Raw genomic sequence first — 18033 nt, forward strand, 5'->3', positions numbered from 1 at the left:
TATAGTTGAAGTAAATTTCTTCTATTTGTTGTTAGTTATTTATTCAACTCTCTATAATGAATAAAAGAGTGGAATTTTTTTCTCTTTTAGTGGAGGTTTCTTTCATTTTTTGTGAATCTTTATCGGATGGAACAAAATGTTAGAAATAATCGCAGGAACGAATTTTGATCATTATAGAGAGTTGAATAAATAACTAACAACAAATAGAAGAAATTTACTTCAACTATAAACCAACAAAATGTTAGAAATAATCGCAGGAACGAATTTTGATCATTAATTATTAATTTTTTTTAAAAAAAATTGGAGCGAAGTTTTTTTTTTTTTTATCCAACGGTATGCAAGTGCACTGTCGCATTCAAATATTAAAAGGAATTGCGGAATTAAAGTTGAGAGCTACTGTTGGTGTACTTTTTATGGTTCCTTATTTAATATATAATAATTAAAATAATATTTATGTTGTTGGTCACATGTGAATGAGACAAGAAGCAAGGCCCTAATATTGCCTATGGCTATGGATAAGGTATTTATTTTTATAATGAGATAATATTATGTTAAAATAAAATAGGAGTTAGTAAATTTAAAATAAGATATTCATTTTGTCATCCTCTAAAAACTGCAAGCCGTGTTTATTGATGTATACGAAGTATTTGTGGAAGATCCAGGAAAACCAATTAGGCAAAAGATGAAGCATAATAGTATAGTAGCATAATTTTATATATATATATATATATATATAGGTATAGTATTATTATATATAATTGAGCTTTTATGCTTTAAAACTACAAGTTATTGGTGCTTGTAGATTTTTAGCCATTGGATTAAAGATATGCGGTTAGGATGATATGGGCCCCTAGGTTGAATGGGTAGTTGGTTGAATAGTATAATTTAATGGTTGAAAATGATCCGAGAAGTAGATTCTAACGGTAACAACTTACAAACACCAAAGTGCTTGTGCTTTTACAAATACCATAGCTGGACTATATATATATATATATATATATATATATATATATATATAGAGTTGAGCTAGAATACTCTCGATAGTAAACGAGCATTTTACTATGAGTTGTTTTCGATGATAGAGCTTCCAAATTGACGATCGGCTCTGTTAAATATGATTTAAACCATTTAAACTACCTAGAAATCAAATTTCACGCACTTTCGATATTGTTCTTTTATCCATCTAGTGAAACAGAAAAATGAATGGTTGAAAAATAAATTCTTTAAAAAATGATGATAGGAGTCTTGTAATCAAGATCAAAAGTATAGATCTTGTTTTAAATATTAAAGAATTTTCTAACAAAAATCAATTGATTTGGATATCTTTACACCGTTAAACGAGAAAACGTCTCTTATTCTCCATTAAAATTACAAATTTTGAAACCCTTTGATCATTGCAATGATGTCGAAAAAATTTGAAATTTGATTTCTAAACACTTTAAGTGGTATAGATCATGTTCAACGGAGCCGATCGTCAATTTGGAAGCTCTTATCATCGAAACAACTCGATATAAAATGCCCCGTTTACTATCGAAGTATTCTAGCTCAACTCTATATATATATATATTATATATATATATATATATATATAATATATATATAATTATAGTATTCTCCTATACTTTCGAAAGTACGGAGACCTCCGTGCTTGTAAGTTGTTTTCGATGATAGGACATCCGATTCAACGATCGCTCCGTTAAGTCTAATCTACACATATTGAACATCTAGAAACCAATTTTATAATTTTTTGACATCATTTATCAAGCGATCAAAAGGTCTAAAAAATACCTATTTTAACAGCTGATGTGGCATGTTTTTAAGTTCAACAGTGTAAAGTATCCAAATTAATATAAAATTTAATATAAAATCTACTTAATATCAATACAAGATCAATACTTTCGATTTAAATTAAATTTGAGTCATTTACCACTGTTTTTTATGAGATTTTATTTTCGACCGTTCATTTTGAGGCTACTCGTTCAATAGACAAATGAAGTCAAAAATTATGAAATTTGGTTTCTAGATAGGTCCAATACGTAGATCAAGTTTAACAGAATCGCACGCCGATACGGATGTCCATCATCGAAAATAACTTACAAGCACGAAGGCCCTCCGTACTTTCAAAGCATAGGAGAATATATATATATATATATATATATATATATATATATATTAATATATATATATATATATATATGGCCGGGGCTACTATACTCTTATGAGTATAAACCTCTTGTACTTATAATTTTTAACGACGTTGATTGATGGATGTATGATTAGGATGATGGTGGTCCCCATTTAAAATGATAGTGATTTTCTAGAATTGAGTGATAGTTGGTTGAATAATATGATCTAACAGATGAATGATCAGTGGAATAAATCATTTTTTTTTTCACTTGTGACATTCGGAGGAAAAATAAAACATGTTTTATTAAGAGATACTGTAAAAGGTTATATTAATTGATAAGTATTCAAGAATATAAAGTAAATTATTGATAAAAAAGTAAATAGTAATAGTAAAAAATAATATTTTATTTTTTTTGAGAAATAAATAGCACGCTACCCGTTTCATTTATTTTATTTAAAAATAAATTTATTTAAAAATATAAAATAATTAGGTTTTAAATTTAAAATTTTAAATACCAATCATCAAATATTTTACTACTTAAAAAATTAGAGACGTGCAGATGCACCGACGAATCAATAAAAGAACCGTCCTACATTAAACAATTTTAGAGACGCGCAGGTTCGGAGCATCACGTTTCATAACCGAACAAAAATTAGTAAATAGTAAGTGGCTGAGGTGTGGAATGTGGAATCTAATGCATTTCGTGCTTCTTTGTACGTGGCATTGGCCCACACCATGTAATCCCCACTAACTCTCCTGTTTTACTATTATTATTATTTTCTTTCTTTATTTTTTTTTTCCATATCTATATTTGATATTGTGTTGTACGATTAAAAAAAAAAAGTACATACATATGGAATTTTAGCCTAATATTGTAAATAAACTGCTGCATAAAGTACTATAGCTTCGTTTAAGATTGCAGTAAGATTACGTTACGTGTGGTGAAAAAGTTCGATGAAAAAATATCTTATTTGTTTCCGTACGTAATATTATATTTCGTATATCATCATGATGAGCCGATTATGATATGTTTTCTGTGGTCTCGCCGCAGAATGTAAAAGCATATCTCTATATATTTTTATTCCAACTTTATTTTATCTAATAGCGCCGGATAGCCTCAATACCAAATTAAGCCTAAAAAAAAATTGTCATTTAGGTTTAATAGCAAAGTAAATCGCTAGTTTTAATATTCTAAGCCAAATTTTATTTTATCAGTTAAAAATGTAACATTTAAAATTTTTAACTTTTAAAATCATCTAATTTGTAGCCTATAATATTTTGAAAAAATTTACACGCATCTCATTTACACCACTGTTGACTCTTCATGCTTCCAAAAAATCATCTTATTTCATACACAAATAAAAGAAAATCAAATGAAAAGTTTCCAAGTGGTGTTGGCTTGAGCTAGAAAAAATATTTATATTGTATAAAAAAAAAGTTGAGCTGAAATGTTATCAGTAGCACTTAAACGGACTTCGTTGCCATCTATTTATTTTCGATAATGGAGTATCCAAATCGACAATCGGTACTGTTGAACATAATCTATATCATTTGAAGTATTTAGGAACTAAATTTCAAATCTTTTCGACATCATTAGTCTAATAATCAAAGAATTTCAAAAATTATAATTTTAATAGTCTATATAAGACGTTTTCACGTTTTATGGTATAAAGATATTCAAATCAATTGAATTTTGATTAGAAAATTTTTTAAACTATTTAGAACAACATTTATAATCATCACTTTTTAAAGAATATTCATTTCAGCCGTTCATTTTTGTACCCACTTGATAAATAAGAGAATAATATTGAAAAAAAAAATGAAATTCACTTGATGGACAAAAAAATAATATCCAAAAAAACATAAAATTTGGTTTTTAGATATGTCGAGTGGTATAGATCATATTTAACGGTATCGATCGTTAATTTAGAGGCTCTATCATTAAAAAAAAATGAATGATAATGGAGTCTGTCTATTATAGATAGACGAACTTCGTCTATCTATCTATTACTGTATACCAAAGTTTGTGAACTAACGTTACTATACTGTCACGTGTTCCCTGGCCGCCTTCGGTGCACTTGGTGCACTATAGACCACCCTCCCCTCCGCTCTCTCACTATGTGTGTGTAGGGTTTTAAAATTGTATATTATAAAGAAATTTTAAATTCCAAATTTGAAATTTCACAATATTTCTAAATTTTTAATTTCAAAAATTAAAATTTTAAATTCTTATTGTATTTTTTCTCTTGCTTAATTTTTATTTAATTTCATATTCATACATTTTCTCATTTCTTTTCATTTATCATCAAGAAATATATATGCCGCTTTTCTCTTTCTCTTAATTTAATTTTAATTTAATGCTTTTTTTCTCCAAACAAAATATATGAATATTTAAAATAATTTTAAACTTGAATTTAATAATTATATATTTTTAAAAATCTTTAATTTTTATTTTTTTACAGTATAAGTAAAATATACTATATTTTGAAGTACTCTCTCTTTGACTTTAATTTTTCATTTAATATCCTCTTCTCTCTTAAATAATAAATATAAAAAATTAATATTTTTATTTTTATTCTATTAAATAACTTTATCAAATATAATAATAATATAATAATTATGAACTTAGCAGCGGTAACACCTATCCCACAACCTCTCCACAGATGGGCCCACACCCAACCCCAACCTCTCCCTGCTTCCCCTCCCGGCCACGTGGATCCCAACTCGGGATTCGTTATATGTAATATTGTAATGTAATGTAATAGAAGATATTGTAATGTAATGTAATACTAGCGTAGGAACCTGCGCGATGCGACAGGTAGAAATATTTTAGTAAAATTTACAGTTTACAAACTTAACAAACAAATAAAAATATTAAAAATAAAAAAATATTTAAAATATTATGAAGGGTAATAAATAATAAAAGAAAAACTAAAGAAGCTCAAATTCATATTTAATTAATCATATAAAAATATTTATCTATCCTATTATTTTTTTAATTCAAAATAGATTTATCTTAAAATCAATTATTATTGTTTTATCTATAAAATATTCAATTGTCATGTCATCAAAAAATTAATACGAAATGTAAAAAAAAAAAAAAAAAAAAAAAAAAAAAAAAAAAAAAAAAAAAGCTTGCCATGTCATCATTTTTATTGGAGATTCATATAGAGTTCTATAGATATTGTAATGCAATTTAATGATACGGAGAGAGAAGAAGCGAAGAAGAGCATGGACCCCCTCAAATGGCGCCTCCTCCCGATTCTCGTCCTGCTCGTCTCCTTCCTCGTCCTCCTCCTCCAAAACCCTTCCGAGGTGATCACCACCCCTCTCCTCCTTCTCCTCCTCCTCCTCTTACTCCCATTTCCATGGCGACGAGATCTTAATCGTTTGTAAATTTGGACTTCGCAGTCTTATTTGAGATCTTAGATGAGATCATAATCACCCGAACTAGTGTTTATTCGAATCGGATACATGATTTGAATCGAATTGTTGATTCATTTGTAGAGATTGGATAGCGCTTGTAGCCTCCTCCCCTACGATCATTACTGGATTACTAGCAAGCGCATCGTTACCCCTCGAGGTGTTACTCCGGGCGCAGGTATAAATCCGAAAAATATTGAGAGGTAGAAGGATTTTGTGGTAGTGTGGCATTTTGCGTCTTATTTTTGGTTTATGTAGTTCTTAATTTGAAGAATTTCCTATTATTTTATTAAAACCCTTGCTATCGAGGTTAGTGGAGGTGAAAGGAGGGCGGATTAGTGCCGTGACCGAAGGGGATTATCAGCATTGGGTGCTCTCCAGTAACCGTGTCGTCGATTACGGCGAAGCGGTTGTCATGCCCGGTTTGATTGATGTGTAAGATGACTTGTGATTTTCTTTTTTTCCCTTTTTTTCTTACCAATCCATGCTTATCTTGTTATGCAAATAATCATTGAGTATGTCGCGAACTCGCACCATCAGTCACCAGTGAAATAAGAGAGAGAAATCGATTCTTATTTAAGAGAGAATTTTTTTTTTTTTGTTTTCAGGCATGCACATCTCGATGAGCCCGGAAGGGTTGAGTGGGAAGGATTCTCTACTGGCACTAAGGCAGCAGCAGCAGGTATAATGCAATCCTTCTCTGATTGCTAATTTCTCGTTGTCTAACCAGAAAATACAGAAAATACATCATTAGGGATGCTAACTGCTTAATTTGTCTGCCTTCATAATGTGTTCGTCTATTTATACTGTTGTTCTACAATCTTTATAAAGTAGCTTTAAGATATTCAGAAAAATTCGCTATGATAGCTTGTTAAGATTCAAAAATACGTACAGGAAGCTACAATAGCTGCTTCTATGCAGAATGTCTAATGATGGGTATCACGAGAAAAGATTTGTATATACTAGTAAGATAATAAAATTTATAAATCCAAGTTAAAATTATAATGAAGGCAAGCTATATCCTTCATTTCTAGTTCTGTGAATATAATTATTCTTCTATTTCAGGTGGCATAACCACGTTGATCGACATGCCCCTTAATAGTTTTCCTTCGACTGTGTCAGAAGAAACACTCGAGTTAAAGGTCAAGTTGCTTGATGAAATAACTCTATATTTGTTTACTTGTTTCTTTATTGGCTGCTAACAGTTAATCGTCAATAACAGGTCAAGGCAGCTGAGAAGAAAATTTATGTTGATGTGGGTATGATCCTGAACTTGCTGACCTTAAATAGATAATAGTAATAATATCTTTTCAATATCTATCTATGTGGTCATGATTTTTAACTTATTTTTCTCGATCATCGCCTAACTGGCTTCAAATGTATTTTGCCATTTCTTTAGCAGTACCGTACAATTGAAGCCTTTTTATTGCTTTATCCTTTACTAAAATCAGCAGTTCGATGTTTCATTCTCAATAATGCTAGCATCAGAATATTAATTGCACGCAGGATTCTGGGGTGGCCTGGTACCAGACAACGCGTTTGACACAATTGCTTTGGACCGTCTTCTTAGGGCTGGTGCACTTGGTCTAAAGGTATTTAGCTAAATAAACTCTTTGTGAATTCTAGATATGGCATCTTGCCATCTACTGCTAAATTAACTTTATTCTGATGTTTTCCAGTTTGCATTCTAGAATAGAATTTTACTGATTCTATTGTGTGTTTTGAAGTCTTTTATGTGCCCATCAGGTATTAATGATTTTCCGATGACAAATTCAACCCATATAAAGGTGAGTTTACTGTTATCTTCTGAAGTATGTTTTAATCTCAGCCATTTTAGTCTAATTTATAAACGCAGGGTTGCAATGATATTCCTATACTAAGTAGGTGATAAACCATACTAATTAGATGATAAGACACTTCAGTTTATGATGCAGAAAACTTAATTCTAACTCATAGATTATACCAAATTGCTTGGGCTCCAAGAGCGTTGCAGCTCTTAAATAGATGATGATCTGAGAACAAAATATCCTTGCTGTAGTATTTACTCATCGTCACAGAATCTGAAGTTTCTAAGTGAAACCTTCACATGCATTTGTTGATTCAGATTGTATTGTGGAACCTTTGTTTTGTTTGTAGGAGGGGTTGAACGTCTTGGCAAAGTACAAGAGGCCCTTGCTTGTCCATGCTGAGGTTGTCTTGGATTCTGAGAGCAACACTGAACTTACTTCTGTTGATAGTTTGGACCCACGATCCTATGCCACGTATCTTAAGACTAGGCCACCGTCATGGTAATTTACGACAACTACATGTCTACTTGACTTAGGTTATGGAAAGTTATTTTAATTTCATACTTCATAGCTAGTAGCCACTGCTTTTCAATTGATTCCCATTGTTTCTAAGACCTCTAGAGCTGATTTATAAGTCAAAATGCAACTAGAGGAGATATAGAACATGAACAGAGAGCTTTCAAGCAGCAGGCTGTGATCATAGGCAACTTCAGCTCATGTTCACACAATCATACAGCACGAAGAGTTTTTTTTTCCCTTATAGTGAATGATAGAACAATTAGTATACCCCCTATATTTTCCTTTTCTTGTCTAATTTTAATTCCTAGAAACATATAACTCATTAGTTTCTTATCAGGGAGGAAGCAGCCATTAAAGAGTTGCAAGCTGCAATGAAGGAGACAGAGATTGGCGGTCGTGCTGAAGGAGCTCATATCCATATTGTCCACTTGTCAGATGCCGAAACATCTCTAGATCTTATTAAGGTATTAACTTTAAACTTCTTGCACTGAACAATGTTTTTCTGGAACATGGTGTTTCCAAGTTAGTCAACAAAATCTGCTAGATTGCCACTACAAGAAAAGGATAATATGTACTTTGAGAGCAGAGTATACCAACTTATTATGATGAATATATAATTCTGGCATCTAACAGTCGTATTGATCACTTTTTTAAATAGGGATTGTGCTTTTACATATCTCCTTTAGAATAATCATGCAACGGTTGTTTCTGCTTGATACGTGCACAGAACTGTAAATAGTGGATGCAAACTCTCGAATGGTGAAAGTTCTGTTCCCTCTGCTGTATATCTTTTTCAGACAGCTAAAATAGTGGATGCAAACTCTAATGGGAGTCGGTTCTCTAAGTACGAGAAAACTAATCGTAAGGATCACTAGGATTCAGCAAGTTGGTTTCTTATATTATTAATTCCTACATGTTTCTTTACCTTTTCCCTTATACGTGCTACTATGGGCATATTGCATATTTTTAACTACTTAACAATATTCATTCTTTTTGTTTTATTATGATCCTTCTAGTGCAATTCATAACTTACACCGTGATATACTTTTGCAACCTAAAGGATGCAAAAAGCAGAGGTGCTAGTGTAACCGTGGAGACCTGTCCCCATTACCTGGCTTTTGCAGCTGAAGAAATTCCAGATGGGGATACTCGTTTTAAATGTGCTCCACCTATACGCGATGCAGCTAATAGGCAGCAATTATGGGAAGCTTTGCTGGTATTGCTGCTTTTCTAGTGCACTTTTTGTCATTACTCTTTTTTTTTTTTTTTTAAATCCTGTGATATGATGTGTTATATTATTCAGGAGGGGCATATTGATATGTTGAGTTCCGATCATTCACCGTCGGTACCAGATCTAAAACTCTTTGATGAAGGCGACTTTCTGAGAGCGTGGGGTGGCATATCATCTTTGCAGGTGTAGTGTACTGAATTTCAGTATACTTTGCCGAATTTTGGCCAAATTGGGCAAAGTACGGATAAAATGGTGTTTTACGCCTTGGGCGGATAGAAAAAACTCTATCCGTTCGGCGGGTTTGTGCACGCACCCGCAAGGGCTTCTGCTATGGGATAAGGCGGGGCGTGACAGCAGGTCTGTGTGCATATGAAGGGTATGAGAATGGGAATAATACTTTTGCTTGGACAGACTGAAAGTCTTGTCACTTTGAATTCAACTGGCCAGCATTTTCCAAAGATAGATGCCTGAACGTATAGGAGAGTTCGAATTGGATGTCATAATTTACATTTTACAAGTCAAATAAATCCTCCTTGATGCTTATCTTCTGCTCATCTTTTTCCAAGTTACATAGACTAACTGCTATGAGTGATTACATGGCATTCTTACTATCACTGCTGTTGATTATTATTATACACTTTGTTAAGTTTGTATTGAAGGCTTATGGGCTTGAGCTGGATGTTTGCAGTTTGTTCTCCCTGTAACATGGTCTTATGGACAGAAATTTGGAATTACTTTGAGTCAATTAGTTTTGTGGTGGAGCGAAAGGCCAGCTAAACTTGCAGGCCAACAACACAAGGTAGAGTATCCAGAATTAGGATCTCCATTTACACAAATTAGTGCCTTTTTCCATGGACTCAAAACTGTAACTTAAAGTTGCAATCGACTAATAGAGGATTTCTTCGACAATAAGAATGCATCTCGTGGAGCACTTCATTCGCAAAATCTTCAGATACAAATACAGTGCATTGTTGTGTACATACACGACTGTGCTCATACTGTGCTCACATGTGAGAGAGTCCGAAGTATAAAAGATACATTCTTCATATCCATGGCATATTTGAACATTTATCGTTTCTCTATGGAGTGATATGCATTGATATGATTACTGGATGGAAAAGATATGCACGGCAAAATAGGTTGTGGGCATGATATTCTTTAATTTTCTTCTTTCATGCCCTATGGAGTCAAAATATGACCAACCAATGAGAGGTTGGCTACCGTATATTATCTTGCCATCTCTTTCTAATGCCGACTCTCATTCTTTGACAGGGAGCCATCATACCAGGGAACGATGCTGATTTTGTTGTGTGGAAACCTGATGTGGAGTTTGACCTCAACGAAAACCATACTATATACCATAAACATCCAGTTTGTTTTTCATTATTTACATATTTCTCGAAATATGCTCCAAAAAAAGAAAATTGCTTTAAAGTAATCCTTGAAAAGGAAACAGAGTTATGTGGACAATTTATTTGAAAAATTCGTCAGCTTAAATAGTTTACTTTCACATATGCATGAACTCACTCCTGTTCTTGGTACAGAATATTTCTGCATACGTTGGCAAAAGGTTATCTGGAAAGGTGTTGGCAACTTTTGTAAGAGGGAATCTTGTATATACCGAAGGAAAGCATGCCCCAGCAGCATGTGGTGTTCCGATCCTTGCTAAGTGAAAAAACAGATTGGTAAGCCATGCCAATTATTATCTGCATCTATACACTGCAATTCTAAATCTAATAAAAAAAAAAGCGTCAATATCGTCTTTCTTTTCTGATGAGTGCCTGCAGTCACGGTTTTGAATTTGCTGTTTGTAGGTGGTCAGCTCTTGTAAATGAAGCATCCTTTGTCGGCGGGGAACTCTGAACCTATAAATCATTGTGCCGCTTTTCATGGCAGTTTAGTCGCTTGTATTATTCAACTTGCATTCTACCATTTTTCAGTAATATTGTGTGGATTACACTCAGAAAACCTTCAAATAGCCACTAATCTCATGCAAGCATTGCCAAAACATGAAGAAAAGTTTGATAAATATCTATTGTTATTGCCAAAATTATTGATCGATTGATTTGTATCGCAGCGAAGATTCCATGTTTCCAAAAGAATAACGTCTATGTAGTGTTGAAACATGGGATTTTCAAAGGATGCTTTTGCTGTTGTTGACGACACTCTGCAAAGAGAAATGCTGCTGTTACTGCTAATCTTTCTTTCCGTCTCACCTTTTATTTATTTATTTATTTATTTTTTTTGAGAGATAGGTAATATGCTATCCTCTTCGTTTATTTCATTTATAAATAAACTTAGCTGGAAATGTGAATCAATCAGGATTCGAACTTGGGTCTTGGATACCAACTACCAAGCCCAAGCCCAAGCCCTTTGCCGCTTCGTTTATTTTATTTATTTATTATTTTTTCCGACAATGTTTGGAGGACTCTTACGTATTGCAGCTATAGTTTTTTAATCACAAATACTTAAAAGAGGAGCCACCAAATCAAACAAGATCCTTCGAAATCGCCCTGCGAGAGCCGGACCTTGAACATCTCTCTGTGTACCTCATTTACATCCTCCAAAAGAATAATATATCAAATTGCTTTGAAAAAACTACATCCCCATTCCCATTATCGTAACTCACCTTAAAAACCTCTTATTTAATAGTTTTAATTTCTGAACTTTTTAATTTATTTCAATTTTATTCCTAGCTATTAAGTGTAGTAATTTTTTTTTAATATAAATTAATATTTTTTTAGAATTGTGCTAGTCCTACGATACAAGTGGGATATTCGTCTTTCCCTCCAAACGAACGGATAAGGCAACGGTAGCTATTTGTATGTATACAGCAGGAAAAGAGTCCTTCCTCATGGGAGCCTCTCACTGCTTCCTCCTCCCAAGAGGAAAAACCCCGACTCTCCTCTCCTCCATCGACGCCATACCCATCTCCACCTCCCCCGAACCTGGGGTTTCAACCCGCATCGTCCTCTCTAGGGTTAGCTTTTCAAAGCTCTTTCGGGAGAAACCCCGCGCCCTCCGCCTTAAAGCTAGGGCTACTGTGACACGAATCCCGGAGACCGCCGACTCTAGGGTTTCCGAGGAGCTCAGGAGGGAGACGGAGGAGTCCCTGCAATGGCGCTCCGTGTGCTCCCAGGTCGCCGCGTTCGCCTCCACCAGCGCGGGGCGCGCCATGTGCGAGAGCGGGGAGCTCCCGGTCGGAGCAGACCGGGAGGAGAGTGAGAGGCTCTTGGACCAGACGGCTGCCGCCGTGCTGCTTCCGGAGCCGTTGGATTTCTCCGGTGTTGATGATGTGTCGGAGATCGTGAGGTCGGCGGTGGCTGGGGAGTTGCTCACCGTCCGGGAGCTTTGCGCCGTCGAGCGGAGCCTTCGGGCCGCAGGAAGGGTTTTTGAGCAGCTGAAGCAAGTTTCCGGCGATTCCGACAGGTGATGTGCTCGTAATTTGGTTCTTAAAACTCCTTGATTTGAAGCTGCAGTTTGTTTTTTTATGTGAATATATTGAACTGTAACATTTGTAGGCCATAATTTAACTGTATTAGTAGAGACAGAGAAAAAATTATGAGTTTTTTTTTTTCTCTCTCTAAAGGTATCTTAAAAATTGCAAAAAGATTCTCTTTTGATTTGCTTTTATTGTCATACTTTTAGGTTTTGAATACAAGATTGAACCAATTTTATACAAACTTTTGTTAATTCTCATTCTAGCAGGCACTCTCCTCTTCTTTGCATATTTCAAGATTGTTATTTTCTGACAGAACAGGCTCAGAATATAGAATTTTGTGTTGATTGTACTCTCTCTATAGTTCTCGATCGGGCCAGTAAGAAGTTGGCGTCAATAAGGATGGATAGGAAGCTAAACATGGAGAAACTGGATTCTCTATTGAAAGAGGTGTCGATTAGGGTTTTCCAGGCCGGCGGTATCGATAGCCCATTGATCACTAAGCGCCGGTCTAGAATGTGTGTTGGTGTTAAAGCTTCGCACAAATCTCTTCTTCCTGAGGGAATTGTTTTGAGTTCCAGCAGCTCGGGCATGACGTACTTCATGGAGCCAAGAGATGCGGTTGACCTGAACAACATGGAAGTGAAGCTCTTGAGTGATGAGAAAGCTGAGGAGATTGCTATTTTGGGCTTTCTAACCTCACAAATAGCTGGCTCGGAAGGAGAGATTAAGCATTTGATGAACAAGATTGTAGAGTTGGACCTTGCTTCTGCTAGAGGTGCATATTCTTTGTGGATTCATGGTGTGCGGCCGACTTTTACGAGGGAAAATGAGAATTTGTCAGTTGATATTGAAGGTATTCAGCATCCTGTGCTCCTTGAACCTTCCCTCAAAAGGCTGAAAATGGTAAAATCAAGTGAAACAGTGGAAGATTCTTCAGAATTTCCCATTGGGGAACCTCCTGTTCCCCTGGATATAAAAATAGGGCATGCCACAAAGGTGGTCGTCATCTCTGGACCTAATACTGGAGGGAAAACTGCTACTATGAAAACCTTGGGCTTGGCCTCTCTTATGTCAAAGGCTGGACTTTTTTTGCCTGCTAAGTCTACGCCCTCACTTCCATGGTTTGGTCAGGTTCTTGCTGATATTGGTGATCACCAGGTAGTTGTTGCTGATATTCTTTTGTATTTTGGTGATCAAATTTGATTTGTTGATGAAATTCTTCTTTTTTCTTGATTCAAGTCCTTGGAGCATAGCCTCTCTACCTTTAGTGGGCACATTTCACGACTCCGCAAAATAATCAACGTTGTTTCGAAAGAATCGCTTGTTCTGGTTGATGAGATTGGCAGCGGCACAGACCCTTCAGAAGGTGTGGCTCTTTCCACCAGCATTTTGCAGTATCTTTGTGATCGCGTTGGTCTAGCCATTGTGACTACTCATTATGCTGATTTGAGTCGTCTTAAAGCTGTTGATTCTCGGTTTGAGAATGCTGCAATGGAGTTTTGTACGGAAACCTTGCAGCCTACGTATAGAATATTGTGGGGGAGTACTGGTAGTTCTAATGCTCTGAGTGTTGCTAAGTCAATTGGGTTTGATCAGAAAGTGCTTGACCGCGCACAAGAATGGGTTGAGATGCTAATGCCTGATAAACAAAAGGAACGGCAGGGTTTGCTGTATCAGTCTCTGTTGGAAGAAAGGAGCCGCCTAGAATATCAAGCAAAAAAAGCTGCTTCTGTTCTTTCAGATGTTAAGAAACTTTATTTCGAGGTATTCTTTTCAGCACGACGGATCACTGTGTTCGTCACAGCATGCATGTTCATTTCATTGACGTCTCAAGGTCATGTGGTGCTTTCTACATCTGCATTCTCTAAAAATTGAATACAGAACATGATAATGGAACTAATGTCTGGTTTGCTGCATTATTTTTTTCTCTTTAATAATCTCATTATTTTTCAAGATATGTTTATGAGCTAAATACTCGTGCTAGGCATGCCTCTCTACTTAGATAACTAAGATCTGGAGAGCGGTTGCAAAATGAAAATTCCATAATTATGTGCCAGTGAAGCTAGTTATCGTTAGCCCAACTCTTTCATACTATATTTGTTCGAGTTTTGGCTCTTTATTGGCTATAGTTGCCTGTGAATTTTGATATTAATTTCCTAAATTATTTATTTATGGGAATATATTGATTTTATTATCATGCTGTTACTGCTCTGTTAGATTCATTCTGAGGCTGAGGATCTTGATAAGCGGGAGGTGGCCCTAAAGGCGAAAGAAACTCAATTAATACAACAGGAACTAAAGGTTGTGAAGTCTCAAATGGACTCCATAGTAAAGAACTTTGAGAATCGACTCCAGAATGCAACTCCTGATCAATTTAATTCAATAATGAGAGAAGCAGAAGCGGCTATTGCCTCTTTGGTTGCAGCTCGCACTCCAACAGATGATATGTTTGATGAAGGAACAGAGAATCAGAATTCCTATGTCCCTCAAATTGGAGATAAAGTATATGTTAAAGGATTAGGAGGTAAGTTGGCTACAGTCGTTGAAGAACCTGGAGAAGATGGTGTTACTATGGTTCGGTATGGAAAAATAAAGGTTCGTGTGAAGAAAAATGACATGAAATTGTTCCAAAGAACCATGAAGGATATGGCAGTGACTACATCTCGACTTATAAAAGCACAGGTTTGTATACAACAATTTTATATCCATCATCATCTGATTTATTTACCAATTTCCATGCTTCGTGAAGTCTAGTTCAATTTTCTGTGCAACATGTGCGTTATTCCACGCTACTCAACTTGTCTAGCTACCAAGCTACCTACTGCAAATAATCTTCAATAATTGATAAATGGATCTTTTCGAAATTTAGTCACCGTTGGTTTTAGTATCATCATCTGAATTTTGTAAAATTTAGCTTCATTTCAATTTCATTCCTGGAAAAGTTTCAAGTGGAAAGATTTGGTTCTGGTGTTTCCTATATTTATACTCAGCATTTATCTATGTATATGCATTTAGAAGCCAAATACATTTAAATCAGTGATACTGGTTGAGAAGTGTGCCTAATTTGAATATATTGCTTATAATTTCTTCTTACTTTTGCTTGCTTTAGGAGCAAAAGAAGTATCCGAGGAGACCATCCATGGAGGCAAAGGAAAATGAAGAGGAGGCTTCTTTCGGGCCGGCCGTGCGGACATCGAAGAACACAGTCGATCTGCGGGGCATGCGGGTCGAAGAAGCATCACATCACCTTCAAATGGCGATATCGGGGAGCAGATCTCGCCAGGTTCTCTTTGTTGTTCATGGGATGGGTAGCGGCGCCGTGAAGGCGAGTGCCCTAAACATTCTTCGAAATCATCCTCGAGTGGCCAAGTTTGAAGAGGAAAGCCCCATGAACTACGGGTGCACCATTGCTTATATCAAATGATTATTCTTTCATTTGATTTTACTTTTTTCTTTTGTTTCTCAAATCAATACCTACAATGTCAAGATGTGTATTCTAGCCATTTCGATTTTCAGGTGTAAAAAGATTGCAGCTGGAGATTTAGATTTATCTCGTTCAGCAGATCCGGGCCATCATACGATAGAGCATAAAAATTTGCATCTGTGCCTTCTAAGTAGTCCATACCATAATTGCATTTATGCCCTCCAAGTGGGATCATTTTCATAGTAAACATTCAGAGCCTGCTTGTTTCCGTGATTCGTGGTCGTCGATCATGTTCTTCCTAAACTCTCAATTTCTTAGGAAAGATCAAAGCCCCATCATTTTTAGTGCAGTACAACTTTTTTTTTTTTTTTTTCCTTTTGTAAATACAAATGGATGTGGTTTTAGGGGTATAATAGAAACAAAATCTTTCTTATTTATCTGGAAGCTCGTTTTGTTTTGTCAGTTGTAAACGTAAAACCACTTTCTATTCTATCCTATTCTTGAAATTACATTACAGCTGGCGATTATTACATTATATATGATCATAATTCGTCGCCAGTAAAAGATACGACGGTTGCTTCTTTTTCCACTCTGTTTCCACCCAATTCCACCGCGATCTCCACCGCACAAATGCAAACCAAACCCCCCAAATCGCCCGCCACGTGTCCCTTCCGTTTCCCTCTAAATCGCGCCAAAAGCGGGAGACCCCCTCTTAAAAAGGGGCGAACCCCCCCCTCTCTCTCTCTCTCATTTGAAAAGAGGAATCGATCGAAGCGAGGGGAGAGAGAGAGAGAGAGAGAGAGAGAGCGCTTTAGCCCTAACCCTAACCCTAGGGGGAGCTTGGTTAGGGAACGATGGGGGACTTGGAGAAGCAGTTGAAGGAGAAGGCGAAGGAGTTGAAGAAGCTGCTGAAGAAGGGGATGAAGGTGGTGGGCCCGCCGTGCAAGAGGGGGATGAAGGTGGTGGGGGCTTCGTGCAAGAAGGGCTGGTACAAGGTTCGCAAACACCTCAAAGCCTAAAGAGATTTATTTTTATATTTATTCTTATTTTTATTTAGGATTCTCTCTCTCTCATTTGTGTTTCTCTCTCTCTCTCTCTCTCTCTCGCACAAACTCTCAATCTCGATGTATTGATCTCTTTCTCCGATTTGATATACTGGGATTTTTTGTGATGGGTGTTTCTTTGTCGGAGATTGGATCGTGGTTCATTGCTAGTTAATTGGTTTACTAATTTTAGAATCTTATCGACATTATAACTTCTCTGTTATTATGATTTTATTTTTCGGTTAGAAACTTAGAATTAGAGATGTGATGGTTTCTATATTCAAATACAAATATGTTATCTCCTGGATTTTTTTTTTTATTATTATTACTCCATTGTTTTCATGGATTAATTATTGCATGCACCAGGTGCACCAGGTTGGTTGCCCAATACGAGCTGTATCTATAGTTATTGATGTTTGAAAATACACAATTAATACCGACCGCACCCAACTCAGTTTGCTAAGAATTTGATAGACGGTACTTAAAATTTTAAATTTAAAGTTTAATTAGTTTATATTTCTAACTAAGTTTATTTTTTAAAAAATATAAACGAAGCGAATTGATTACTACATTTCTGCAGTAATCAAAGGGTTGAAGATATTAAAAAATTCATAATTTAACATGTTTGAAGATAATGGTTTAGCATGAATCTTCCCGATCCATAAAAGAAATGATACCCAAAAGTTATAATTTTTGTGTATAAGACTATTTGAATACCGTAAATTATATAAGATGATATAAAATGGAGTAGTTTTTTTTTTTTTTATTCCGAGTACTTGAGATTGTGGTTTTAGGGATGCCGTGTATGTGGAAAATAATCTCCCACATTAGTGGCTGTTATGAGTGAGTGGTTGGTGGATTTATCATTGCAAAGGCATCACATTCCCTTCGAATCAAGTTCCCTAAGTGGGTCAAAAGGGGGGGAAAAAAGAGCCAATTATTCATCTATATCTTTTCAACAAAAGGAATCATTCATTCCCATTTCCATTCCGATTCTGGTCTACTTCGAATTCATTTTCTCCTTCTCCCCTGCGGT

At 35.5% G+C, this 18033-nt stretch overlaps 1 protein-coding gene across 1 annotated transcript; it reads left to right on the plus strand.

The window, feature by feature from the left end:
- Positions 5354-17203, plus strand: LOC109703725 (endonuclease MutS2-like; the record flags this gene model as incomplete). Its single annotated transcript, XM_020224449.1, is given in 20 exon segments — positions 5354-5443; positions 5636-5729; positions 5866-5986; positions 6160-6233; positions 6617-6693; positions 6774-6810; positions 7058-7143; positions 7279-7338; positions 7688-7839; positions 8195-8321; positions 8918-9073; positions 9161-9271; positions 9777-9887; positions 10361-10459; positions 10633-10758; positions 11844-12517; positions 12797-13688; positions 13770-14294; positions 14748-15212; positions 15640-17203. Coding segments are annotated over 20 exon segments (4392 nt in total), but the record flags the coding sequence as incomplete, so codon positions are not given.

Source organism: Ananas comosus, linkage group 25 (assembly GCF_001540865.1).
Source record: "Ananas comosus cultivar F153 linkage group 25, ASM154086v1, whole genome shotgun sequence".
NCBI classification, from domain to species: domain Eukaryota; kingdom Viridiplantae; phylum Streptophyta; class Magnoliopsida; order Poales; family Bromeliaceae; genus Ananas; species Ananas comosus.